The 27,897-nt window shown below is 45.0% G+C and overlaps 3 protein-coding genes across 10 annotated transcripts in view; 2 read left to right on the top strand and 1 right to left on the bottom strand.

The window, feature by feature from the left end:
* The window catches only part of LOC308611005 (transducin-like enhancer protein 1), a 240,702-nt gene that overhangs the window by 199,292 nt on the left and 13,513 nt on the right, over positions 1-27,897 (bottom strand). For 2 of the 8 annotated variants that reach the window (XR_014014724.1, XR_014014725.1), the window contains exon 5: positions 11,256-11,419. The exons of 5 other annotated variants lie outside the window; for them this stretch is intronic. Coding sequence is in view for 1 of the 3 variants with exons in the window: in XM_081259959.1 (XP_081116085.1) it covers positions 11,399-11,419 (21 nt within the window). In the remaining 2 variants the exon portion in view is untranslated. Of the gene's footprint in view, positions 1-10,427; positions 11,420-27,897 lie in introns of those variants that run through there. One more of the 8 variants, XM_081259959.1, reaches the window with a different exon arrangement.
* LOC308611004 (RNA-binding protein FXR1-like) lies at positions 3,455-5,103 on the top strand. The gene has a single exon (XM_081259955.1). The coding sequence runs from the start codon at positions 3,513-3,515 to the stop codon at positions 4,818-4,820; it is 1,308 nt and encodes a 435-aa protein (XP_081116081.1). The 5' UTR covers positions 3,455-3,512; the 3' UTR covers positions 4,821-5,103.
* Positions 12,698-23,364, top strand: LOC308610994 (protein SPATA31F1-like). The gene is given in 8 exon segments (XM_081259947.1): positions 12,698-13,222; positions 13,750-13,810; positions 14,770-14,886; positions 14,888-15,938; positions 16,216-17,130; positions 17,134-18,006; positions 18,008-18,325; positions 18,327-23,364. Coding segments are annotated over 8 exon segments (3,702 nt in total). The 5' UTR covers positions 12,698-13,128; the 3' UTR covers positions 18,600-23,364.

Genomic DNA, 27,897 nt, shown 5'->3' with positions numbered 1-27,897 from the left:
GCCATGGTTCACGGGCCCAGCCGTCCCGCAGCATGTGGGATCCTCCCGGACCGGGGCGTGAATCCGTGTCCCCTGCATCGGCAGGTGGACTCTCAACCACTGCGCCACCAGGGAAGCCCTACTTTTAGTTTTTTAAGGGACCTCCATACTGTTTTCCATAGTGGCTGTATCAATTTACATTCCCACCAACAGTGTAAGAGGGTTCCCTTTTCTCCACATGCTATCCAGCATTTATTGTTTGTAGATTTTTGGTGATGGCCATTCTGACAAGGGTGAGGTGATATCTCATTGTAGTTTTGATTTGCATCTCTCTAATTAGTGATGTTGAGCATCCTTTCATGTGTTTGTTGGCCATCTGTATGTCTTCTTTGGAGAAATGTCTATTTAGATCTTCCACCCATTTTTGGATTTGGTTGTTTGTTTTTTTTGATATTGAGCTGCATGAGCTGCTTGTATATTTTTGAGATTAATCCTTTGTCAGTTGCTTCATTTGCAAATACTTTCTCCCATTCTGAGGGTTGTTTTTTCATCTTGTTTATGGTTTCCTTTGCTGTGCAAAAGCTTTGAAGTTTCATTAGGTCCCATTTGTTTATTTTTGTTTTTATTTCCATTCCTCTAGGAGGTTGGTCAAAAAGGATCTTGCTGTGATTTATGTCCTAGAGTGTTCTGCCTATGTTTTCCTCTAAGAGTTTGATAGTTTCTGGACTTACATTTAGGTCTTCAATCCATTTTGAGCTTATTTTTGTGTATGGTCTTAGGGAGTGATATAATTTCATACTTTTACATGTCCCTGTCCAGTTTTCCCAGCACCACTTATTGAAGAGGCTTTCCTTTCTCAACTGTACATTCCTGCCTCCTTTATCAAAGAAAAGGTGACCATATGTGTGTGAGTTTATCTCTGGGCTTTCTATCCTCTTCCATTGATCTATATTTCTGTTTTTGTGCCAGTACCATACTGTTTTGATTACTGTAGCTTTGTAGTAGAGTCCGTAGTCAGGGAGCCTGATTCCTCTAGTTCTGTTTTTCTTTCTCAAGATCGCTTTGGCTATTTGGGGTCTTTTGTGTTTCCATGTAAATTGTAAAAATTTCTGATCTAGTTCTGTGAAAAATGCCATTGGTAATTTGATAGGGATTGCATTGAATCTGTAGATTGCTTTGGGTAGTATAGTCATTTTCACAGTATTGATTCTTCCAATCCAAGAACATAGTATGTCTCTCCATCTGTTTGTGTCATCTTTGATTTCTTTCATCAGTATCTTATAGTTTTCTGTGTATAGGTCTTTTGCCTCCTTAGGTAGGTTTATTCCTAGGTATTTTATCTTTTTTTGTTGCAGTGGTAAATGGGATTGTTTCCTTAATTTTTCTTTCTAAACTTTTGTTGTTAGTGTATAGCAATGCAAGAGATTTCTCTGTATTAATTTTGTATCCTGCAACTTTACTTAATTCATTGATTGGTTCTAGTAGTTTCTGGTGCCATCTTCAGGATTTTCTTTTTTTTTTAATTTATTTTTTGGCTGCGTTGGGTCTTCATTTCTGTGTGCAGGCTTTCTCTAGTTGCTGTGAGCAGGGGCTACTCTTTGTTGCGGTGTGCAGGCTTCTCATTGTGGTGGCTTCTCTTGTTGCAGAGCACAGGCTCTAGGTGCTCAGGCTTCAGTAGTTGCAGCATGCAGGCCCTAGAGCACACAGGCTTCAGTAGTTGTGGCGCATGGGCTCAGTAGTTGTGGCACGCAGGCTCAAGGGCACACAGGCTTCAGTAGTTGTGACACACGGGCTCAGTAGTTGTGGCTTGCGGGCTTAGTTGCTCCATGGCATGTGGGATCTTCCCAGACCAGGGATCGAACCCATGTCCCCTGCATTGGCAGTGGGCTCTTAACCACAGTGCCGCCAGGGAAATCCCTTTAGGATTTTCTTTGTATGGTATCATGTCATCTGAAAACAGTGACAGTTTTACTTCTTTTTTTCCAATTTATATTCCTTTTATTTCATTTTCTTCTCTGATTGCCGTGGCTAGGACTTCCAAAACTATGTTGAATAATAGTGGTGAGAGTGGACACCCTTGTCTTGTTCCTCATCTTAGAGGAAATACTTTCAGTTTTTCACCATTGAGAATAATGTTTCCTGTGGGTTTGTCATATATGGCCTTTATTATGTTGAGGTAGGTTTCCCTCTATGCCCACTTTCTGGAGAGTTTTTATCATAAACGGGTGTTGAATTTTGTCAAAAGCTTTTTCTGCATCTATTGAGATGATCATATGTTTCTTTTTTTTTTTTTTTTTTTTTTTTTTTGCGGTACGCGGGCCTCTCACTGTTGTGGCCTCTCCCGTTGCGGAGCACAGGCTCTGGACACGCAGGCTCAGCGGCCATGGCTCACGGGCCTAGCCGCTCTGCGGCATGTGGGATCTTCCCAGACCAGGGCATGAACTTGTGTCCCCTGCATCGGCAGGCGGGCTCTCAACCACTGCGCCACCAGGGAAGCCCGATAATATGGTTTTTATTCTTCAATTTTTTAATATGGTGTATCACACTGATTGATTTGCATATATTGAAGAATCCTTGCATCCCTGGATAAATCTCACTTGATCATGGTGCATGATCCTTTTAATGTATTGTTGGATTCGGTTTGCTAGTATTTTGTTGAGGATTTTTGCATCCATGTTCATCAGTGGTATTGACCTGTAATTTTCTTTCTTTGTGATATCTTTGTCTGGTTTTGGTATCGGGGTGATCGTAGCCTCCTAGAATCAGGTTGGGATTATCCATCCTCTGCGATTTTTTGGAAGAGTTTGAGAAGGATAGGTGTTAGCTCTTCTCTAAATCTTTGATAGAATTCACCTCTGAAGACATCTGGTCCTGGATTTTTGTTTGTTGGAAGATTTTTAATGACAGTTTCATTACTTGTGATTTGTCTGTTCATATTTTCTATTTCTTCCTGGTTCAGTCTTGGAAGGTCGTACGTTTCTAAGAATTTGTCCATTTCTTCCAGGTTGTCCCTTTTATTGGCATATAGTTGCTTGTAGTAATCTCTCATGATCCTTTGTATGTCTGTGATGTCAGTTGTAACTTCTCCTTTTTTATTTCTAATTTTATTGATTTGAGTCCTCTGTGTAATGTAGTATTTTTCTCTTGTTGTTTTCAAGATTTCTTTATCTTTGGTTTTAAGAAACTTCTAAAAAACTTGATTATGATGTGTCTGGGCATGGTTTGCTTTTAATTTGTCCTGTTTGGAGCTCATTGAACATTTTGAATGTGTAAGTTTATGACTTTTATTAAGTTTGAGCAATTTTCAAGTCATTGTTTCTGAAATTATTATGAAATCCTTACAATCCTTACAATTCTAGAACTCATAAGCTAAAATTATATTTCCAGATCTTTAACCTGAAGAGCTTAATCATTAAACAAATGATTAAGTTAGTTAATAAACCATCTTTGGATACCTGAACTATTTCTAAGAAACAGATGCATAAATACCACTCACTAAAGCAACTGTTAAGAGAGTAAATATTTTGAGTGACATGCATTTGCGAAGTATTCGTACGAAGTTGATGCTTATGTCCAGAAATGAAGAGGCCACTAAGCATTTAGAATGCACAAAACAACTTGCAGCAGCTTTTCATGAGGAATTTGTTGTGAGAGAAGATTTGATGGGCCTGGCAATAGGAACACATGGTAGTAACATACAGCAAGCTAGAAAGGTTCCTGGAGTTACAGCTATTGAGCTAGATGAAGATACTGGAACATTTAGAATCTACGGTGAGAGTGCTGATGCTGTAAAAAAGGCTAGAGGTTTTTTGGAATTTGTGGAGGATTTTATTCAGGTTCCTAGGAATCTTGTTGGAAAAGTAATTGGGAAGAATGGCAAAGTTATTCAAGAAATAGTAGACAAATCTGGTGTGGTTCGGGTGAGAATTGAAGGAGACAATGAAAATAATCTACCTAGAGAAGATGGGATGGTTCCATTTGTATTTGTTGGCACTAAAGAAAGCATTGGAAATGTGCAAGTTCTTTTAGAGTATCATATTGCTTATCTAAAGGAAGTAGAACAGCTAAGAATGGAACGCCTGCAGATTGATGAACAGCTACGACAGATTGGTTCTAGGTCTTATAGTGGAAGAGGCAGAGGTCGTCGGGGCCCTAATTACACCTCCGGTTATGGTACAAACTCTGAGCTGTCTAACCCATCTGAAACTGAATCTGAGCATAAAGATGAGCTGAGTGATTGGTCATTGGCGGGAGAAGATGACCGAGAGAGCCGGCATCAGCGTGACAGCCGGAGACGCCCAGGAGGAAGAGGCAGAAGTGTTTCAGGGGGTCGAGGTCGTGGTGGACCACGTGGTGGCAAATCTTCCATCAGTTCTGTGCTCAAAGATCCAGACAGCAATCCATACAGCTTACTTGATAATACAGAATCAGATCAGACTGCAGACACTGATGCCAGCGAATCTCATCACAGTACTAACCGTCGTAGGCGGTCTCGTAGACGAAGGACTGATGAAGATGCTGTTCTGATGGATGGGATGACTGAATCTGATACAGCTTCAGTTAATGAAAATGGGCTAGTCACAGTTGCAGATTATATTTCTAGAGCTGAGTCTCAGAGCAGACAAAGAAACCTCCCAAGGGAAACTTTGGCTAAAAACAAGAAAGAAATGGCAAAAGATGTGATTGAAGAGCATGGTCCTTCAGAAAAGGCAATAAATGGCCCAACTAGTGCTTCTGGCGATGAAATTTCTAAACTACAGCGTACTCCAGGAGAAGAAAAGATTAATACCTTAAAAGAAGAAAATACTCAAGAAGCAGCAGTCCTGAATGGTGTTTCATAAACTGAAGAAGTTCCTAGTTTACAGTTCTTTTACATTACATTTTACAATAGTGCTTGTACAAGCTTGCCAAAGATAGAATATGGATCGCCAGTCTTTACATCGCACTTTCAGTTCCTCCATTTGGAATTCAGAAAGGGGAGGGATCCTGAAGAAATCATATGTTAAACATAACTTTGACACCTACTGTGTTATAAAATATATCATCAGATGTGCCTTGAGAATAGTATATGTAACATTAAAAAAAAGTTGCTGGCAAAAAACAAACAAACAAACAAAAATACCACTCACTAAATATAATTTTGATTTACTCTCATTTCTTGGAATGACAGTATATTAACAAATACGAAAAAATATGCAAATTCACCGGATGATTATTTGCCACCTCAGTTTTTCTTAAGATGATATGTAGTAGATGCCCATGGAAAAACTACCTAAATCACTCTTGCTTTTCTGTCTTCTAGTTTTCTCCTATGTCTGGAGAAAAGAAAAGCTGGTTACTTTAGTTAAAGATGATCATTAATATAATTGGTTGACTATTCTAGGCATTTTTCTCTGTTTCTTCAGTAACTAGAACAATGCCTTTAACATACACCAAAGCACCCAATTTAAATCTGTTGATTCAACTGTGGCAGTGAAGATAAACACCAAGATTGAGCCTAAGCTATCTTTACAACAAGAAGTACCCCTTTCACAATGTAAAAACATTTGTTTTCTGGGGTATGGGTGGGGTATGGTATTAGCTCCATAAGTTAGAAGAGAAAGGAAAAACTTATAGAAAGAAAAAAACTCCAATAAAGAAATTAATAGGACTGGGAGGATAAGAAAATAAGACACCAAAAGAAAAAAAAAATACAAAAAGAGGACTAAATTGGGTGAAAGGAAGGACAAATGAAAAGACATAGAATGTGACGGATAAAACATAGCAGTTTGAAACACTAGCCTTTTACCAATGAATGTTTTATTATTAGAAAAAGAACTTTCCAAGGTCAATAGGACAATCAATTATCAACTACTTAAAATACTAATGATGTGTAGGAGTTTCACATTTGGGCTTTGGACAGAGGTTCAGCTCAACAGCTTCTCACTCCCTTTCCTCTCTTTCTTCTCCTCCTCACCTCTACTCCTTCCTCTCTCTTTCCTTCCCATTCCCTCAGGACTACCTGTGCACATACCCACAAAGATCAAAAAGTCTGTAGAGAAATGCACCCACGCAGACATTTATACCTAGAAACACATATGGTCAGATTCAGGAGACCCATCTACACAGTTCATGTCCACGTGATGCAGAAAAACACACCCACAAGGAGATATCCACAACCTCAGTTTTCACACAAAGACAAAAAGAAATCTAAACCTCACTTCATTGAGATCGAATATATACAAAATAAAATGTACCCATAGTAAAATAAATATTTCAGGAGTCCTTCTGTTATTTCCACATATCATTACACAGAGGCACCAGCCGCTTTATCCATGCTGACTGCTGCATGTGGATCACTCTCTTCAAATTCCACGTATTAAAATCCTCTGTCTGCTTCAAGCACCAGTTTAAATGCCATTTTCTACAACATGGAGCTTTCCCAGATCACTTCAGCCAAAAATAACCTCTCTCCTCTTTAGAGGAGATTTATGTAGTAGTTTATCTGTACCAGGCACAGTCTGAGATGTTTTGAGTGTTTCTGTATAACTAACTGTTATTTCCTGCTTTTAAGTTATCGGGATTCACTTATGGATAACATTTATTACTCTCCCCCCCACCCAAATGCTTTATTCAATAAATAGCCTTTGATAGATACTACTCTGTACTAATGGGAAAAAACTGAGGCACACAGAGGAAAGTAGCTCAGACTGAGAAATAGTGGTGCTGCTCTCCTCTGTGAGGAGGCCGGGGATTGTGGTCTTTGCAGCAGCCTCATGTTTAGAATTGCCCTCCCTGCCTCTGCAACTGGTCAGGAGAGTGGAGACTAACTAGGAGGAACGGAAAGGAGGGAGAACTAGGAGTCAGTGTTCCTCAGCTGTACAAGTAGAAAGACTACATCTTGTCAAGGTTCTCTGAGCCAGTTGGTTTCCTGAAGAAACCAACTGTATTTAAACTGAATTACCAACTGAAATTAAACTGAAAGGAGTCTGAGGCATAAAATCGTCATGCTAATTTACAAATTTATATTGAGAAATATAATCCCGAGGGACCTGGAATACTCCTACATGCTAGTCAGGTCATTCTCTTCGTATAGGTCCATTTACACTGTAAGTTACATTCTAGTCAGAAGGCACTTGATGAGCCTGTAATCAAGCCAGGCGTGTGAATGGGACAGTCTCAGATGCTAATGTCACTGGGCTGTTGCCCCTGGGGGACATACCTGATGAGAAGTAGGTATGACCTGGACGACATTGGACACCTTTGGACCCAGCCTTGCTGTTTGGCTCCTGTTTTAGAGTCCTTTTATTACTGTGGCCCTTCTTTTCAAGAAAACAACTGGACATGTGAGTATTCTGCAGTTTCAAACATCTTATAATCATATGTTATGTCCATTTCCTCTCAACTTGATTGAATTGAAGGTTGCAAGACTTAGTGGAGTTTAGAAACAAACTTTTTATCCATCACTAAGTTGCTACGTGACCTCAGGCTAGTGTTACTTTACTTACAGGTGATTCAGTTTCCTCGTATATAACATGGCAAAACAGTACCTGGGTCTGGTTGAGGGTAAGGACTGAATGAGGTGATGTGTGTAAAGGGCCTGGCACATAGTACTTTTTCTCAGTCAGGGTCAATTCTCCTTTCCTCCTTGTGTTCCTGAATTCTTAACTTCCATTTACAGATCACTGTCTAAGTTAGGTCATTGCCAGAGATGGCCAAACTCACCTATTATAGGAGAATTTTTTTTATAACATCATCCGCAGATAGCTGCTTCAAATTTCATCCAGCAATCCCACTTCTGGTTATATATCTGAAGGAAGTGATATCACTATCTCCAAGAGATATCTGTACACGCATGCTCATTGCAGCATTATTTATAATAGCTAAGACATGGAAACAACCTAAGCGTCCACTGACAGATGAATGGATAAAGAAGATGACATCATGGAATATTTTTCAGCCATAAAAAAGAAGGAAATCCTGCCATTTGCAACAACACGGATAGACCTTGACAGCATTATGCTAAGTGAAGTAAGTCAGACAGAGAAAGACAAATATTGTGTGATCTCACTTATATATGGAATCTAAAAAAAACACCAAACTCATTCAAACAGAATAGATTGGTGGTTGCCAGTGTCAGGGAGTGTGGGTGGGAGAAATGGATGAAGGTGATCAAAAGGGACAAAATGCCAGTTATAAGATTAATAAGTTCTGGGGGTCTAATGTATAGCCTGGTGACTGTAGTTAATATATTTGAAAGTTGCAGAAGGAGTAGATCTTAAAAGTTCTTATTACAAGAAAAAAATCATAACTCTGAGGTGATGGATATTAACTAAACTTATTGTGGTAACCATTTCACAATACCTACATACATCAAATTATTATGTTGTTCCCCTTAAACTAATACAATGTTATGTGCCAATTATATCTCAATAAAACTTGGGTGGGAGGAAGAATTGTTGCTCTTTGGAGGCCATTTGCTCCCCAGTACACACCCCAAAGCCCAGTGCTCTATTGCTTGAGGATTATTTTTGACACTTATTTAATACATAGATTGAAAGACTGTGCCCCTAGAGATTCTGATTCATTAAGTCTGGGGTGAGGCCAGGAAATGTATATTTTCACAAGCTTCCCAGTGATTCTGATGTAAGGCCAGGATTGAGAGCCATTGGAACAGACGGCCTTTTAAAGTTCCTGAAACGGAGTCCTCGGGACTCATTGGGTGGGCACGTGCTGCCCTCTAGTGCCTCTAGCTGCTTGCTACACTTCTGCGTAGCGCAGTAACCTGCTGTGAAGCGCTGGTGGTCTTGCAGATACTACTCTGGGGTGTGTCCAACTCTTCCTGTCCAACTCTTGGGCATTAATAAAAATGCTAGCATATAAAAACGTTGCTTCTGAATGGAAGAAGCTATGCCTCTGTCCCCATCACCTGAGACATCTAAGGTATTCACTAGTGTTTTCTGAGAATGAGACACAGCAAAACTCCTAAGTAAGGCTTGTGTGGAGGGACAAAATCACATCAGTGTCCTGTCAGGATTTTTCTTTATCGGGCTGTGATATGACCCATGGTGCATATGAATCAGTAATCACGAACAGTTTCCTGAAGAAATTCTACTATTACAGTAATTGTGGCACTGGAGCATTATCATGCAAGCAGGGTCCAGCTTTACCAAGTTTTCTAGAAACAGACGAATCTGAATCCTTTACAGTTGTGTAACCCTCCAGAGTCCACAGAGGCCTTTGATGTACTTCATCTCCCTTGTTTGCCGTTCAGGATACACCATGAGGCAGGAAGGGCAAAGCTGAAGGTCCACGCCCACATCATTAAAAGCAACAGTGGCCATGATCAAAAAATCTACAAACAGTAGATGCTGGAGAGGGTGTGGAGAAAAGGGAACCCTCTTGCACTGTTGGTGGGAATGTAAATTGATACAGCCACTGTGGAGAACAGTATGGAGGTTCCTTAAAAAACTAAAACTAGAACTACCATATGACCCAGCCATCCCACTACTGGACATATACCCTGAGAAAACCATAATTCAAAAAGAGTCATGTACCACAATGTTCACTGCAGCTCTGTTTACAATAGCCAGGACATGGAAGCAACCTAAAGTGTCCATCGACAGATGAATGGATAAAGAAGATGTGGCCCATATATACCACGGAATATTACTCAGCCATAAAAAGAAACGAAATTGAGTTATTTGTAGTGAGGTGGATGGACCTAGAGTCTGTCATACAGAGTGAAGTAAGTCAGAAAGAGAAAAACAAATACCGTATGCTAACACATATATATGGAATCTAAAACAAAAACAACAACAAAAAAAACTGGTTCTGAAGAAAGTAGGGACAGGACGGGAATAAAGATGCAGACGTAGAGAATGGACTTGAGGACATGGGGAGAGGGAAGGGTAAGCTGGGACGAAGTGAGAGAGCGGCATGGACATATATATACACTACCAAATGTAAAATAGCTAGTGGGAAGCAGCCGCATAGCACAGGGAGATCAGCTCGGTGCTTTGTGACCACCTAGAGGGGTGGGATAGGGAGGGTGGGAGGGGAGATGCAAGAGGGAGGAGATATGGGGATATATGTATACGTACAGCTGATTCACTTTGTCATACAGCAGAAACTAATGCACCATTGTAAAGCAATTATACTCCAATAAAGATGTTAAAAAAAAAAAAAGACAGTGTGTGGACTTCCCTGGTGGTGTAGTGGTTAAGAATACGCCTGCCAATGCAGGGGACACAGGTTCGATCCTTGGTCTGGGAAGATCCCACATGCCACGGAGCAACTAAGCCCGTGTGCAACAGCTACTGAGACTGTGCTCTAGAGCCCACGAGCCACAACTACTGAGCCCGCGTGCAACAACTACTGAAGCCCGTGCGTCTAGAGCCCATGCTCCGCAACAAGAGAAGCCACCACAATGAGGGGCCCGCGCACCGCAGCAAAGACCCAACACAGCCCAAAGTAAATAGATTAAATAAATTAATTTAAGAAAAAAGAAGTGATCCATTAAAAAAAGAAAAACGATGGTGTGTTCATTACATGAATGTGCCCTTGTTTAGGAAGACACTGATCCCACTGTCCTATCCACACAAGCACCCTCTGTCAGTGGGTACCAAATCAATAAATAAACCAGTACTAAAAGTCTGCTCTGCAGAAAGGCATAAGATTGTCATTTGACTCTACCTCAGCTCTGAGACAGAGGAGCAAGGGTGGATAAGTTGCTATAGAGCAGTTTGCAGCATATGGTTTTAACAGTTTGGTGGGATGACAGTGGCTGTGGATTATCTGTTAAGTAAATAGTAAACTCGTTGGAGCTGGTGCCAATGTTGCCAAATTTGGTGATTTTGTCTGGGGCAAAGAGGTCAGGCTAATGGAAGACTAAGCAGTGTTGCAGCAGTAGCTGCAGGAAGCAGGAGCTGGTTGTGTAGGAGATATAGTGTTCTATGCACCTCCTCTTCATTCCATTGGTAACCCTGGGGTTCTGGGGATGGCCGAACGAGCAACATCTGACACTGGACCTATAAGACTGAATGAAGTTTATTAATTACCTACATTCATAGTCCAGGGAAGGAGGACCCCAAGCACCACGCAGTGCCATACCGGTTCAGGTTAACGGGAGACTGTGAACCTTTGCAGCAGCATAGAGGCCGGCAGCAGCTGCAGGAAGCTGGAGCTTGGTTTGATAGGAATAACGACAGTAATAAAAGATTCAAGCCACTTTGTACGTATCTTGATCTACTGCTAAAAAGCTGATGCAAGATGTTTTTTCACTGATTATTGTTTACCTGTCATTCAGTGCTCTTTAGTTGGAAAAGTCTTCTCATTCCTGTATTATGGAATTTACAAGTTCAGGAAAGATGTTGAAATGGCTCAAATTCATCCCGTCTTCAGGGTGAGACTCTTCTTAAATTATCTTAAATGTAAGGATCTATTTTGTATTTATTTTGTTCTGTAAAAACAGGGCATTTAAGAAAAACATTCACGAATCCATTTTTTTGCCAAATTATTTTCAGAATATTCTTCCTTATAGGTAGCAAAAAATCCCCTTATGCTAACGATTGGGTTTTCTTGGCCTTTTGTTTTTTAAATTGTGGTAAAATATACTCAATATAAACTTTACTATTTTAACCACTTTTAAGTGTACTTGTCACTGACATTAAGGACATTCACAGTGCTGTGCAACCATCACCATCATCCATTTTCAGAACTTTTTCATCATCCCATACAGAAACTTTGTACCCATTAAATAACTCCCTACACCTCTCTTTCCCAACTCCTAGTAAGGCTGGTTCTTGATTCAACTCTTAATAAGGTGGGTTCTTGATTGTGAATTAATCTTGTCTTTGAAACTAGGTTTTTAAGTGTCTTGAGAACAGGCAGGTAACATAACTCAAATGTCTTTGTACCTTTGACACTGTCCAGCTTAGGGATGAGACTGGGAGGACTCCTTCTTTAACTCTCAGTAAGTTATTTAAAAGAACAGAAGCTATGTCCTTTCCTTGACACATTAATCACTGTTCTTTTCCTGAACCTCTTGATACTGACCACCTATATTGCCTGTGGCATCAAAACCTTCACCGTCCAAGACTTAACAAGACAATGTGTGCACTGTCCTCTTGTGTGTTTTCTAGTTATCTTCCCAGTACAGGTGATATAGTTCATGGAGTTCCTCTGTAGTAGGAGGAAGAGAGACAGTAGCCACTGTCTGTTTTAGGGCAGACTCAGTTATCTGGGGATAGATGCCCGACTGTTATCTGAAAGAAGAAGGCTGAGCCAACAGGATATAGAGAATAGAGCATGAAAGAGTATTTGCTTCCTGTGACTTGGCACCTTTAGGCTCAGGCTCTGCACTGTGTCACATGAGTTTCTCCTAGACAAATAAAGGTCTGTGATGCTATGCATGACGGGAAACAGGAGGGCTTTGTGATGCAGTCTACTGGTCTGGTTCTGTGCTCTGTGAGGCAGAGATGATAGGTCTAGAATTTGGAGGCATTAGGTTCTAAGACCCTGAAAGCCTAGGAAGCCTAGAAAGGGGGATGGCTAGTGAGGTTTAGATTATGTTGAGGCCTACCTTTATTCTGTGGGATGTTGGATATCCTCTTTACACTTATGGCTGCATCATCATTATTGCATTAATTATTTGGCAAGTGAGAAAGAATTACCAAGATTTAAGATTGGGACCTAACAGGAGCTGCTGCTGGGTAGGGAAACGCTATGACTACGACTGAACCAATTAAGCCTTAAACAAGGTTTTATCCCCTCACTGTCTCTTGTTACTCTTAACCCCTTACCCCCTTTTTGTTTTTTAATGGAGGAAGTTTCCTCATTGGATCCCAGAACAGCTTCATATTTGGGTGATTCTTCTGGTTGGTGGACATTTAGGGCCTTGGATGGCTAAAGTCCTTTGGCTACTGTGCCACCCATCCTTTATTCTGTTCCTCCCTTTCTCTTGTCTTATCCTGATCTCTCCACAGAACTTGTTCAGGGAATGGGGGTGGAGGTATGGAGTATGAAGAGCCTAAAAATGAATCAGAAATAAGAGAAAGGAAATGATGGTGTGAAAAAGGCAGAGTAGGAAAAAGCAAGGTAGGAGAATGCGTAAAATTGGAACACAGAAAAAGCTAGGGAAATATTTGCAGGTTTTGTCTCAGTTTAGACATGAAAAGAAGAGAGCACCCCAGCTTCACACTCTCTTTTGCCTTTCAGCGTCACCGGAGAGTCAAACAAAGGGCTAAAGATAAAACATCAAGAGGTAACGTCCCAGTCTCTGCTCTGACTTCTCTCCACTGTGGGTGAGGCTCCCATGAACGCTGTCCCTCAATGACCCCTGGTGCCAGGCACCAAGTGCTCTAACCACTGAAGGCCCAGTTCCCCAAGTGGACAAATTCTCCCAGAAGACTTTTTTGGGTGGGAAATCAGAGCCTGGGAATATTCCAGAATTCTCCACCTTACCCCTGGGAATGAAGAGGAAGTAGGGGAGTGAGTAAGTAAGGGCTCTGTCCTTAACTGTGTCATGTACTAGTTTTATGACCCAGTGAACGTCGCTTCAGCTCTCAGTCTTGTTATCCATAAAATGGGCACGGTGATGCTGTCTCACTCACAGTGTGGTTGTGAAGGTCGAAGGAGATTAGGTCCAGGAGAGCACGTCATACCTGGTTACGTTGTAGTCAGACGTGCGTCAGAGCACTGGCTCTCCTGTCATTCAAAGATCTCCAGCTTCCTGTAGGATGTCCCTGAATCCTCTCCCGTTCCATGTAACACTGTCTCCTGGTTTCTCAGCTAGGAGACTTTCCCGGGAAGAAGCTGAGAAGCCATGGGAGCTGCTGTCTGTCATGAGAAGGTGATCTCTTGCTCTTTGCAGTCTCCCACCTCCCAGCCTGGCCTGTGATCATTTCTCCACTTGGCCTGGGGCAGGGTTGGGGAGGAGCATAATGGCTGGGAGGTAGCCAGACACAGTGGAGCCTGGACACTGGTTGAGGGTTCCCAGAGAAGAGGGTGGGATCACACGTCTCAGGAGACAGGAGTCCTGCAGTTCTGCTCTGGGCTAGGCTCACGAAGGTCCTGGAATTCAGGATTTGACTAGTGCAGGATTTAAAACTACATGGGTTTTCACTCAACCACAAGACAAGTTAGGAGGCTAGATAATTAAGTGCATACATCAGTCATCATTTTCATATTCTTTACAGCTAGACCCTTTCAAGGGCAGACCCCTGGACCCTGCTGACATACCTCCTCTGGTTTTATCTTCAGGGAGGCCAGTTCCTGGGACAGCCCTCGGGCAGGAGCTTGTCATATTATCCCCCTCTTAAGATCTCTAGAGAATAGGGATTGGCTTCCAAGAGATGTTGTGTATGCCCTGTAATCCCCAGAATGCAGAGTTCCCACAAGGACCTTCGTAGCCCCAAGTGAGGCTGACTCCAGGTTCTATCTGGTGATGTTCCTGGTGCTGCACCATCAGGTAACCATGGGCTCCCCCATCTGCCTGGTTGCCTTCTCCTAGTTCAGCTTCTCAGCACAGGTCAGCAGAGAACTCACCCACCTCCCAGGCTCTCAAGGCCCTGCGTTCCTTTCAGTTGTCTGAGACTTTGCCCAACAAGCCCCAGGCTCTCAGCCCAGCACACCATAACTTGCCAAATGACATTTCCCTAGGAAGACAAGTAGATGAGTAAACACCCAGTGGGTGCAGGCCTCAGAGTTTACAGGGCTAAGGGGGGCAGTGTCAATCTCCAGGCCACACACTTGAAAAGAGGCAGATGTCATTCCATGAGTTACAAACGGTTGCCATGTTTCCCTTCCCAGCCAGGACTGGCTTCCTCAGGAGGGGAGCGTGCGGCAGATCCTGTGTGCAGATCCCTGCTGCCAAACCTGCAACGCTGTGGCTCTGGAGATTCAGCAGGTAGTGGTGGGTGAGAACACTGATCTCCCCCACTTCAGGGGGGTCATCGCAGGGCTCTTCTTGCCTAGAGGTTTTGTCCATGTCTAATGTGTCTTTTGAACAGAGTCTGGAGCATGGCCCACACTCCAAAGACCTTTCACTTCCATCTGCTACCCTCACAGTGTCACAGAAATCCTTAACCCAGTCAGCTGCGCAGTCAACTGGTGCAGCCAGCATCCATGATTTCTGGGCTGAACACCTCATGCTAAGGCAGGGATTTCAAGTGCCAGAGATGCCCAGGGGCCCAGAGACTATGTTTTCTTCAAGGATTGAGGAACCTAGGGTTTCAGTGAAGCTGCAGGAGATGATGCAGAGCAACCTCAACCTTGTCTGTGAGAACCAAGGCCATCAGCCTTTAAATTCCCAGGTCTCTCCGCTGACCCTGAACCAAGAAATTACTACCCTGATACATCCTGTGGCCTTGCAGACGGTCACTGTCCTCCCTGCCCACCTGCCGTCCCTGAGTCCTGAAGTCCTGAGGCTTCTTGAGCTACATGTAAAAAAATGGATGCATTTCCAGAGGTGGGGGCTCCCCAGACGTGTGGAAGAGTCTCTGAGGCAGCTTATGCCAAATCCACCATTATTTTACCAACCTGTATATAACCAACCAGTTTCTTTCATTCAGAATGATACTTCTCAGTTCTCTGTTGAGAGATTTGGGACCATTTCATACCAGAACTGGGGTCCATGTATGGCTGGCCAGCCTACCCAGGCCTTCTGGGTTTCTGAATGGTCCATTATGGACCCAGAACAAATACACTGTTACCAGCAAATCCCAAACCATATGGCTCTTGCCGTGCCCTCTTCAGCCCTTAAGGAATTAAGTGGCCTTTATCTAATGCCTGGGCAACAGGCTAATGACTCAGTGGGCCATGTGCAGCCGAAATATAGCCAGCTATTCTGTGGTCTTCCTTCTCTGCACAGTGAGTCCCTGGGTGACGCCTTCTTGGGTCCTCAAGGCCTCTCCATGAATGAGAACATGTCCAAGCCCCGCTTAAAGGACCCTTTTTTTTTTTTGCATTTTTTTTTGCATTTTTTTATTAGTTTCTGCTTTATAACAAAGTGAATCAGTCATACATATACATCTGTTCCCACATCCCTTCCCTTATGCATCTCCCTCCCTCCCACCCTCCCCATCCCACCCCTCCAGGCGGTCACAAAGCACCGAGCTGATCTCCCTGTGCTCTGCGGCTGCTTCCCACTATCTATCTACCTTACGTTTGGTAGTGTATATATGTCCATGCCTCTCTTTCGCTTTGTCACAGCTTACCCTTCCCCCTCCCCATATCCTCAAGTCCATTCTCAAGTAGGTCCCATTCTTCCCGCAGCAGCATGCCAGGAGGCAGCTGGAATTCCACCTCCAGAGACAGTTGATTCACCACCGCCGGGGCCTGCCGCAGAAGATCCAACAGTCCATTCAATTGTTCCTGTCCCCCACTAACCAGCAGACTATGTCCCGGAGCAGCACATCCCTAGACAGTGTGAATGGTCCCTGGCCTACATCTCTAGAGGCCACTGGGGCTGATGACCCATTCTCACCCATTGTGGACCCAGTGACAGTCCCCCTGCCACACTTGTTTGACCAGACCAAGGCAATACTGCAGAGCCATATCGACCCCAAATGTGGGCAGATTCACCAGGGCAACATCCCTGCCTGTGTATATAGCCCTTGGGAGTGCATAATTCCTGGGGGCCTGGAAGTGGCTCCCTTCACCTGCATCCCAGAAAGCAAGCCCCTGGAACTACAGGCAGCAAGTGACTCGGACCTACAACAGAAAATTACACCCTGGATGCCAACGGCCCTTGATCAGCAGCAACAAACCTCACCAGATGCTGTCATTGAACGTCCTAAGCTGCTCCGAGCCCTGTCTGAGGGAGCCATTGAGAAACTGGAGACAACTTTACGGTACAAGTGTCTGGCCTTCTTGTTAGGGCTGCCGGCTCTTTATTATGTGGCTCCCTCTAGGGTCATGGCCCCAGCAGTCACTTCCCAAGCTATGATCACAGAGATGGTACCTAGGCCTATCAAATTCCCAACAGAACCTCTGACTCAGATGACCTCACCTGAAGAGCAGGGTCTAAGTCCTGGGTCAGGCTTTCAAGATGCCAACAAGGCTTGTGCAGACATTGCAGATGAATTCCAGGCTGAAGTGCAGGTGGAAGAAGTAATTGAGATGGTGCCTCTAGAAAGTCAGACAGAGCCTGCGAGGCCCTCCTCACTTGGATAACACATCTTGGCCAAACTAAATTTCCATCTGAGAAAGAAGAGGCTAGAGATACAACTGGGAATTCCCATAAAGTCAAGGAAGTCCAGGAAACAACTTGTAGCAACCTCAGAGAACATATGCACACAGGAGTCTCTTGGGAGTCTAAACAACCAAGGAAACACACTGCTCCAGGAACTCCCCATCCCACGAGATATGCCACGTGCCCCAGATCCAGAATGCCTCTATCTCAAAGAACAGCTGGCCACTGAGTTGAAGGCAGTGTATCAGAAACAGGAGCAACCCAGTTCCAGTGCAGTATCCCATGGTTCTGTCCACTGGGCCTCCAATATCTCGCAACCCAGTGGGGACCTGACAGAGGCCCAGGTGCTCTGTGGTCAGCTGGAGGCCAGTGTGAACAACCACAGCCTGAAGGAGACCTGGAGCCCTGAGCCCCAAAGCCCTGACAAGAGCAAGGACTTAGCCCAAGTACCCACACTGGCAGAAAAGAGAGAGGAACCAGGCAAACCCAAATCGGCCGGGGACCACAGAGAAGGGGATGCCGTGTTTGCAGTCTCCTCCACAAGAAAGAAAAGCCACTCTGCTGAAACCGAGAGGCCAGAAGGGATGCTTCTGAATGGGACACCCTGCAGCCCCTGGCGACGGAGACATCGCTTTCACCCTGGTGCTCTCTGTCAACACTGTCCCCAGCATCGCCCTCAGCTTAAACTCCCAGAGCTACCTCCTGGAGTCCCTGGGGGGAAAGACTCTGAGAAGAATGACCTGCAAGACAGTCAAGCCAAGCTCAATGTCATCCTCAAACCAGCAAGGGTTCCTGAGAATGCCCAGCCTGTGGTGCCTCAGGTGTCACAGGGCCAGCCTTTCCTGGGCCAACTCTCTCCGGGTTAAGCCGTTGCAGGGCCAAAGTTTACAAGGTCGGGTTTTTCAGGGGCAGGTGATGCAAGGCCGTACTCAAAAGAGGCCCAGCTTTTCAGAATCTGGCTGGAGAAATAAGATGAAATCTTTTCTGCACTTTATTAACCCCAAGACAAAAGGCAAAGGGCATGAGGAGTCCATGTCCTCCACATCTGAGAAAGTGGCCAACACCAGAAAAGAAAATGTGGAGAAGAGCCTGGCTTCAGCCAGAAGTCCCAAGGGGCAAACTAAGATGGAGAAGACAAGAGGGGACCCTAAGGCCCAGTTTCCGCCCACTGAGAAAGCAGGTGGGCTTGGCGTTCTTGGATGTGCCCCACTCCCCAGACAGTAAGCTCCGGCACCGCCCCCGCTCCCATCAACTCCACTCTGCCTCAGTCCTGGGCATCCCCTGCCGCTGCCCTCGGCACTGCACTGTCCTCGAGTGGCTTGTGTCACCCAACCAGGGAACCCACCCTAATTCCCAACTCTCACCTCGGAGGGAAGCACTGGTCTGCTCAAGAAGACCCAGCTCAGTCAAGAGACTTTGTAGTCTATCCAACGTCAGCATTCCTTGAAGAGGACTGCTACTGTCATTTTCATTGACGTGCAGGTGGACAGAGGTGCCACCCAGAATACACTGTGTGTCTCTAAGTAGAGAGGTGTGCATCTGCTCCTTCTCTCCACTGCGGTGCGTTCAGGGAAGGCATAAGGGAGGTAAATGTCCTTCCTATCTGGGGAAGGGGCTTTAACCCACACTTAAGCTGCGTAGCATTCCACCCCACCCCCATCCTGGACTACGGGTAAAGGGACTTGAACAGAGAGGGAAGGCCCTTGTCTAAGGTACATTGAAGGTAGAGGTCAGGCTTGAATTTTATCATGGTGTCCTTCGGCCCAGAGGAGCAATGTGGACGTGAGGCTAGAACTGTCAAGGAGGAGTGGCCAGGAATCTCACAGGCAAAATTCACTGATGACTTCTATATGTGCCCACACTCTGGAAGGGAGGTTTTTAGGAGAGTGCCAGTGTTCCAGCCTTGAGCAGGTGCTTTGTGTTTATCAACAGCATATAGGTAATATGACAACAGTCAAAAGCAAATGATAGAGTCTCCCCTCTCTGCTCCCTGTTGGTTATTGGTTAGATATTTCTGGAGAACTCACTTGGGAGGCCGCTGTAGCTCTCTTGCCTCTATCCCACCTCCACTGTCTATCAGCTGCATGGACTGAATGACACTGGGAATGAAGATCACAGTAGAACATGGAGAGGGGCTGGTCCCCACTCCCAAGGGTAGGCAGGGAGAGAAGCAGGGAGGGAGAGCATGTAGATGGAGGTCTGAATATCTGGGGTAGAAGTTGACATGTTCCTGAAGAGGGCATGATAAGAGAAAAGGCTGGTTAGCTGTGCACTCTAAAGAACCTTGAGCCAGGAAGCCAACCCAATACCCAAGTGCTTTTAGGGGATGGAGATGAATAAACTGAGTTTTGGTCTGTTGTCCATAGTGTGATGAAGAGCAGTGAGTTGAGCCTTGTTTTCAAAGGCAATGCATATTAATTTACAATTTCTGAATACTCACCCTCAACCCCACAAAACTGTTTTCCAGTGTCAGGGATTGGTATAACTATAAATCTGTGTTTTTGCTCAGCTCAAACATGAAGTCAATGACTGTGTTCTAATCTTGATATATCTCAACTTTGCCCCCTTTTTTCTGTGTTTACTGCCTTTGCTTGTTAGATTACTCATCCATTCTTGCCTAAATAATACAATAGTGTCTCATATCCCCAGGGCTTAGGATAGTGGTGGCATAATAATACCTTAATAGTACTTGAAAGTCTGGGCTTAGGAGGCAGACAAATCATTACATTAGTATGATGAGTGCTATGGAATAGGGAATGCTGACACACGATTACTGGGTACTCAGCTCATGAGGACCTCAGGTCACAATAAAAATAACCTTGATTATGCTGTACACCTTAAACTCATACAGTGCTGTATGTCAATTATATCTCAAAACTGGACAAAAAAGAATTTAAAAAATAATTTTGAGAAATATCTTACACTCGGTTAAAATATTTACTTACTATATGCAAGGGACCATAGCTAACATGACAAAGACACAGGACTTGCACAATGGAGCTCATGATTGCATGGGATAGTCTCACATGCCCAAATTGTCTAATCAACACATATACTTGAATGTCTAATATTCACCTCAAACTATAGAACAATGAACTCCTGATTCCCTGCTCCAAGCCATCATCTAATTACACGTATGAAACAGTCTCCAATCACAGTATTCCCAACATCACTTAATGGCAGCTCCATCTTTCTAGTTGTTCAGGACAAAAACATTGGTGTCATCCTTGACATTGTTTCCCTAACTGTCCATATCCAGTCCATCCTGTTGTCTCTACCTTCTGAAATGAATTCAGAACATGATGACGTCTCTCACTCACTCTGCTGCTATGATTCCTGCAGTAGCGTCATAACTAATCTCCCAGCTTCTGCCTGAGACCATACTTCCAACAGTCTATTCTCAGCACAGAAATGTGATGGTCCTCAGGGAAGGTCCTGGCTGTAGAAGACTAGATAGAAAGACAGATTAAGATTGAATGATGTTGATGATGATGAAGATGAATATGAAGGAGGAAGAGGAGGAGAAGAATGAAAGAAAGGAAGGAAAAGAAGGAAGGAAGAAAGAAAGGGAGGGAGAGAAGGAAGGGAGAAAGATACGTAAAACCATGAGACTGGATAAGATCACCAAGGCAATGATTGTAAATGAAGGGAAGGTCTAAAGACAGGCTCCGGGATACCTCAACATTAAGAATTTGGAGGACAAAGTAGGTACGAATAAGCAGAGACTGAGAAGTAGCAGCCAGTAAGGTAGGAGGAAAACCAGGAGTGTGGCATACTGGAAGGCAAGAGAGGAAAGTATTTCAAGGAGAAAGTGATCAACTGCGTGAAAAGTCGCCAATCCGCCAAGTAAGATGAGGACTCAGAGTTGATCGTTAGATTTAACAACACAGAGATCATTCATGGCCTTGAGAAGAATAGACTCAGGTGAGAAGTGGAGGTAAAAGCATGACGGGAGTGGATTCGAGAGAGAGGAAGAGCAATTGGTGATAGCAAGTGTAATCAACTGCTTTAGGGAGCTTTGTTCCACAGAGGGGCAGAAAAATGAGATAGCACCAAGAGGGCTTTTTAAAGGTAGGAGATATAGCATGTTGGATGTTGACGGAAAAGATCCAGTCTAGAGGAATAAACTGATGATGGAGGAGAGAGAGGGAGAAATGCTAGAGCAATGTTGTGGTGCAGAAGTAACATAAGAGGAGTGAGTCACAGGTTGAAGGGTTGGCCTTGGCTAAAAGCACAGACGTTTCACTGATGGTTAAGTAGAGACAAGGTGACAGTAATGTGGAGGGACTCTGTGTCTCATGAGAAGAGTGGTTTTTCTACAATTAAGAGAGCAGGGCAAATACCTAAGGGGGCGAATGAGGAACTGGGAAGGATCATGGCTGGGGGGAGGGGCTGATCCATAGAGCCAAAGCCGGAGACAAAAAGGACTTCTGGAAGTTGCCATGGCAAGGTGTTTTATTAGGGCCTAAGGAGCTGATGGCAGCATGTGAGCCCAGGTGGGCAGGACAAAACGTTGAAGTTGGTGATCGCCTGGTAACAGGTACGGCATCCTAGTGTTCAGCCGGGGACCAGGGAGTTTTGGTGTTTGGAGGAGACAACTGGGAAGCAGAAAGACAAAGAGGCTGCCCTGAGTGGTTGGGAGGGAACTCTGGACACCTCATTTCTCTCAGAAGTTGGCACCTCTGTAGTCCCACTTTCTGACCTACCACAGAGGAGAGAGTAAGGGCAGAAAGTGCTGTGGCTTCCTCATGGTGAGGTATGGGGGACTGTGGGATGCCCCCGCCTCAGTGTTTCCTAAGGAAACCCAAGATGGCTCAACATACCATCAAACCAGGAGGTGGGGGCAGGAATCTCTTCCTCTGATAGGACTCAGCACTTAGCACAGTGTATCCACTGCTAGCAGGATGCAGAAAAGCCAGATGGGAAGAAGCATGAATGTGTCCCTCCTCTGAATGGTGATTCTGTGCCTAAGGGTTGGGGGCCCAGCCCCTGGGGGTAGAGAGATGAGCTGGAACTAAGACCTTCAGGATTCTCAAGTCTCAGCAGAGTTAAGAGCTGAGAGAAGACAGGGTCAGAGCCTATAATTCACGCAGGATGTTGTAGAGGGATGAAGCCTTGCTCATTCCATCCTGTAACCCTAGCACAAGCCCCACCTTCCAGCTCCCCCTAGGCTCAAGAGGTAAAATCAGAATGAAAACTCTCATGGCAGGGCACAAACTCAAGTATTTACTCTTCCAGAATTGGTGGTAGATTCTAGGAGTACATCAATGCTTGCCTGGGACCTTTGGAGTTTCCTCTGCCCTCTGAGGTACCACATTGTCATGGCGAAAGGTTTTGACCTTCTGGAGCCCTTCTCCTGGTCTCTGAGGAAAGCAATTCAGAATTCTATAGAGAGAATTTAAGGCAACTGCCTTCCTGCAGTGGAGGAGAATGGCTTCTCCACAAAATCACTTCTGTGAAACACTAAGTCCTAGCGAACAGGGAGCGTGGCTGCTTCCTTTTTGTACCTCCTCACTGCAGCCCACACAGAGAGGGCAACAAACACAGGACGGGCACAGGAATAAACCCCACAGAGATGCTGCATCCTGCACCATGTGAGAGAACAATAAGGATAATCTTATTTTAATAAGCCAAATCCTCTTAAATTTTAAAAATATTTATAACACAAAAGTCTCACTGATCTCTGTGTTTAAGGGTCAGAGCAGCAAAAATGTAAATGTTGGATTGGGCCAAACTGGAAGCTTCCATGAGAGGAGCTCAGAAATGTTCCAGCTAGAGGAAGATGTGGGGAAAGATCCGGGACACAGCCTAGAGAATGGCCCAAAAGCTCACCTGTTGAATGACCCAAAGAGCTCTTCAGGTAAGGATCTGGGGTATGACTCTGAGAAAGACCTAAACAGTCAGATGGTGAGTCTCTCAGAGAAAAATTCAAGGGTGTCAGCAAAGAGTCTAAGTCGGAGACAACTTGAAAATGTCCTAAAAGGACATTTGAGCAAGAAGTTGGAGGACATACATGAGGGTCGGCTCCCTCAGACTGTGGGTAATTCATGGCATGCTATCAAGCAAAGATTGCTTCTTTCTGTGAAATCCCACACCCAAACAAAACAGAGAAGTTTGCCATCATCAGTGGGTGAGGCCTACCCCCCTGAATACCTTCCAGGACCTGACTTTTGTTGATTCCAGTCCAAAACAGATGCCGGAAGCCCATATTAAAAGGTTTCATATGAGGATGTTGTGGGTCCTTCCCTGCAAGGTCCTTGAATCCATCCAAATCTTTAAATTGAAAGATGCCTCATGCCAGTCCTTGTCTCATGCCAACTTGCCCTCCTCAACCAATGTGATTTCTGAGGCAGACTCCAAATCTGGGAGCTTCAAGTCCTTGAGAGGAAGCTCTGCACCTCTCCATGGAGACAAAGTGGGAACAACAAATTCAGCCCCTGACCTGGATCGTTCTCTCCCTGCCACCTCGCCTGTGGGCAAAGGAGGACAGAGGGTCCTGAGACAACCACGCTCTGATGTCAACCGTGGGCTGGCAGAGGGTGTTCAGAGAATTAAGGATGCCAGACAGACTCGTCTGCCTGTCTCCCTCTGCATCACAGGGAAAGCAGGTCATAGACAGACTCAACTAGCCAACAGATATCCCCAAAAGCTGCTTGCAAAGCAAGCTGGGGTCAGATATGAGCCGAAGCATAAGAGTGTGAGTTCCAGTGATAAAGGAGAAATGCAACAGGGCAAAAAGGTGGAGAAGTCAAAACCTGTTTCAATGCCCAGATGGTCTAGGGAGGTATTCACGGCTGAGGAGCTTGATACTCTTCAATTAAAAACTAGTGACATGTTGGCAACTAGCAAGCCAGGGAGCTCCCAAATGATAAATGTGAATGAGAATAAAGTAGAAACTACCGTGACCACTGGAAGCCCCCCACCCAAATTACCAGTTCCCCAAGATCCTAAATCATTAGACCTTAAAGAACAACTGTTCAGTGAGTTGAACTTTAAACTGGAGAACAGGGAGCGTAGCCAGGCTCAAGGCCAACCCACTGACACATCCCTTGCTTCAGATAACTTGACTTACGAGGCCTCACTGACTCATGCCCAGGGCGTCTCAGGTGGGGACATGGGAGCTTCCCAGGTGCTGCATGTCCATTTGGAGGACAGAGGAATCAGGATGGAGCAGCAGCAGGAACCTTGGGTCCCTAAGCATGCCTTAAGGAGGTGCCAGGATAAGAATTTCCCACCAACTGCAAAGAGAGTGAGCCCTCTGGAGCCCAAGGCAGAAGAGCTTGATCGAGGGGATAAAGGGTTCGGGACATCCCAACTTAGGAGGAAGCGTTTCCCTACTCAGGAGATGGTACTAGAGAAGACACTTGCGAGCAAGTCTTCCCAGATCCTATCACAGAAGGGACAGCCTCTTCCTGAAGGCCATATCAGAAAAAGAATGAAGCACTTCTTGCAATGGCTTTTTTTCTGGGATAAAATACAAAAGGCAAGAAGATGCCCAGGAAAAGGGCAGCCCCATATCAACTGTGCAGAACAGAGGCCTAGTTAAAAGTAGAGCTGCCTTGACTGGGACAACTGAAGCTCAGAAAATCGCGACAGGCATCAGGAAGTTCCTAGATGAGAAACCGGGGTGTCAGTATGCAATGGATGTCACCTACTCTCAAGAGCCCCTTCCTTCCCCAGTGCAGTTTAGGAAAACTCAGCAAAAGGCGCAAGTGCAGGTCTGGACAGAGCCTGTCCAGGGGCATCCTTTCAACCACAGGGTTCCCTCCTGTAAACTGACAAATATCAAGTCCTGCCATCAAGAAGCTATCTTTGCTGGCCAGAGTTATCCTCCAAGTAGTACAAGACAGATCAGAGATAAGAAGAGACACCCCCAGAAAGTTGTGGCATTCAAGGACCAGCGACTGTGTCACAAACATCCCCCACCTGTGTCCCACAGGGAGCCTGTGCCCCATCCAAGCCCCACCCACAGGCGTCAAGCTGGCCAGGCACCCACCACTGTGCTCAGCACTGCTGAAGGCCCTGTGTTCAGACATCTGTCTCTACTGTCTAGACAGAAAACACTTCCCCAGGATTTCCAGGAATGAAGACTTCCCATCCAGAAATAACTCCTTCCTTGTAGAGGTTATTGATTCTCCCCAACAAATATTTATCTAATAATAGTGTATCTTTTCTGTGTACTGTGTACTGTGTTGGGGGCATGGGTTTTGGGTAACTCAGGGCTTATGTGTAAGGGAAAGGATCGAGATAGTTCAGCTCTTACTGATTGTTTCCTTTTGCTTTGGCTAAAAGGTGACCAGTCCTCTGGAGTTCTTGCTGAGAAATAGATATCGTGCCTCTTCCACCCCCGCCACCCCCCCGCCCCGCCCCAAAGCCCATTTCCTCCCTGATGCAATTTGAGGAGGTGGGCTTTGTCTTCTGCCCCTTAGCTTAGCCTTAATGAAAATGTACAGCAGCCCACATCTACCCCCTCACTGAATGTTTTATATCCTGTAGAGAAGTAAGGGAGATAGGTGTTTTATACCTGAGAAGCGTTAAGTGCAGGTATACTTTCTGAAAATAATGCTGAAGAAGAAATAACAGCTTAATCATTATTTAGAACTCAGTGACCAGAGCCTCCTACAGGGGGCTGAACCCTGAATGGCACTATTTGGGCAGAGGTGTTGCTCTACTGGACCCTGGGCTACTTGCCGTAGGGTCCAGGAACAGCACAGCAGCTCCTTAAGAATCTGTTATGTGGGTCATGTTAATATATCGGGAGAACATACTTTAAACTTGATATGGAGGTTTCCTTACTAGAAAGGCACCCTGGGGAAGTGGTTCCCCTCCCGGGGTATTTTTTCAGGCTGCTCAGTTAATGACTGTTTTTTTTTTTTTTGCAGAGGAAAAGCACCACTCAGCTGTCAGTGGTAGGAATGTTGACCAGGCAGCCACCTACCTCCCAGGGTAAAATACAGCTGAGAGTAAGCAAAAGATGTCTTAAAGTGAGTGGGAAAGAAAGAAAAAGTGAAGGGAAAGAATGTCCTTACTGGTGGAACAAAGTTCATGCCTCATCATTCCCATATTCTGACCCTGTCCTGCTCCCCAATTCCTCAATCTGATCCAAGCACCATGTCCTTGAGGCTGACCAGAGAACTGCATCTGTGTCTTTATATTTAAAGTGGGTGTTTTGTAGACAACATATAATTGGATCTTGCACTGACAGTTTGTCTTTTAATTGGTGAATTTAGAACACTTACATTTAGTGATTTTTTTATATAGTTGGATTAATATCTGTCATATCTGTAACTGTTTAGTATTTATGTGTATTCTTTTTTTCTTCTTTTTTTCTGCCTTTTCTGATTTTAAACAAGCACTTTATATGATTCCATTTCTCTCTTCTCTTAGCATGTCAAGTATTCTTCTTTAAAAAATATTTTCATGGTTGCCCATGAATTTGTAATATACATTTACAACTAATCTAAGGCCACTTTTATATAGAACATTATACCACTTCATAGGTAGTGCAGGTTCCGTTATAACAGAGTTCCCAATTCCTCCCTCCTGTCCCTTGTAACACTGATGTCATTTATTTCACTTATCCATATACTATAATCACCCAATACACTATCATTAGTATTATTAGGTCAACTGAGAATAAGAAAAATAGAAGTTTTGAGTTCCGGCAGAGAGCGCGGTAAGAAGCGGATCGCGGCCTTCTAGCCCGGGGCCCTCCAGGCCCTCCGGCCTCTGGTCTGCAGGCGAACTGGGGGGCCCCCGGGACAAGCTCAGGCTGCGTCTTGCCGAGCCCCAGAGCCCTCGCCGCAGCCGCCCACTGACAGGACCCGAGCCTGGAAGCAGCAACGAACTGCTCCCCCACCCCCACCTCCGCGACCTAATGGCGGCGGCCCCTCGGAGCCCAGATCCCGCTCACCGCTGGTCTCTTGACCCCACGCTGCAGGGATTAGGCGACGCCCCCGGCAGGCCACCGAGGACGTGGCGCCTTTGGGCGTCGGGCGTGGCAAGGTGAGAAGAATGGCGGCCACTGGAACGCCGCGGAGGGCCGTTAGAGCCTCGAGGGCCCGGGAAGGGGGGTCTACGTGGGCGCCAGCTCAGCCACCCTTAGGCCTTGGAGCCCGCGCGGATCCGGGACCTGAGGTGACCTCTCTGCCCCAGTTGGACGAGACCTCACCTCGTCCGGACAACGACGGACAAAGGCCTTAACGGGCCCGGAAGGTGAGCGCAGCCCCGGTCGACGACGGGTGGAACGTTCGCGGGTCATCGGGCGGTTGGTCGTCGTTCTACCAAGACCTCGATGTCGGAAGATAGAAATGGTAGAATAACGTACCACATGCGGCCAATAGGAAGTGCCAGCCACCCTTTGGGAAGATTTACTGGCCGTTTATAGAAGGCCTGTGTATATAATATGAAAAAGCTGCTCTCAACTTTCCCCCCAACCTTTCGAAAGAAAACTTTTCGCTACATATAGGCCTAGATGTGAAGAGGTTGCCGACGTACGATTGAGTTAAAGTCACATGTCTTGTAAATGCCTATTTGTTTCTTTAAAAAAAAACGTAGAAAAGAAATGTCTTCTGGAAATGACTTTTCGAAATGGTGTTGTTTGACCACCTCTAGAGGCGACATCAGGAGCCACAGAGGTCCACGTTTGTTCAGTGGGTTAGAGGACATGGAATGCAAGATGTTGAGGAGGAAGAAAAGAAGGTTCTGTGCCAGACTGGTCACAGTTAGAAGACATTTGCATATTA

The sequence above is a fragment of the Mesoplodon bidens genome (assembly GCF_964165515.1).
Source record: "Mesoplodon bidens genome assembly, contig: HAP1_SCAFFOLD_49, whole genome shotgun sequence".
Classification (NCBI taxonomy): domain Eukaryota; kingdom Metazoa; phylum Chordata; class Mammalia; order Artiodactyla; family Ziphiidae; genus Mesoplodon; species Mesoplodon bidens.
The sequence above is the reverse complement of the archived record's forward strand: the minus strand, read 5'-3'. Positions and strand labels throughout refer to the sequence as shown.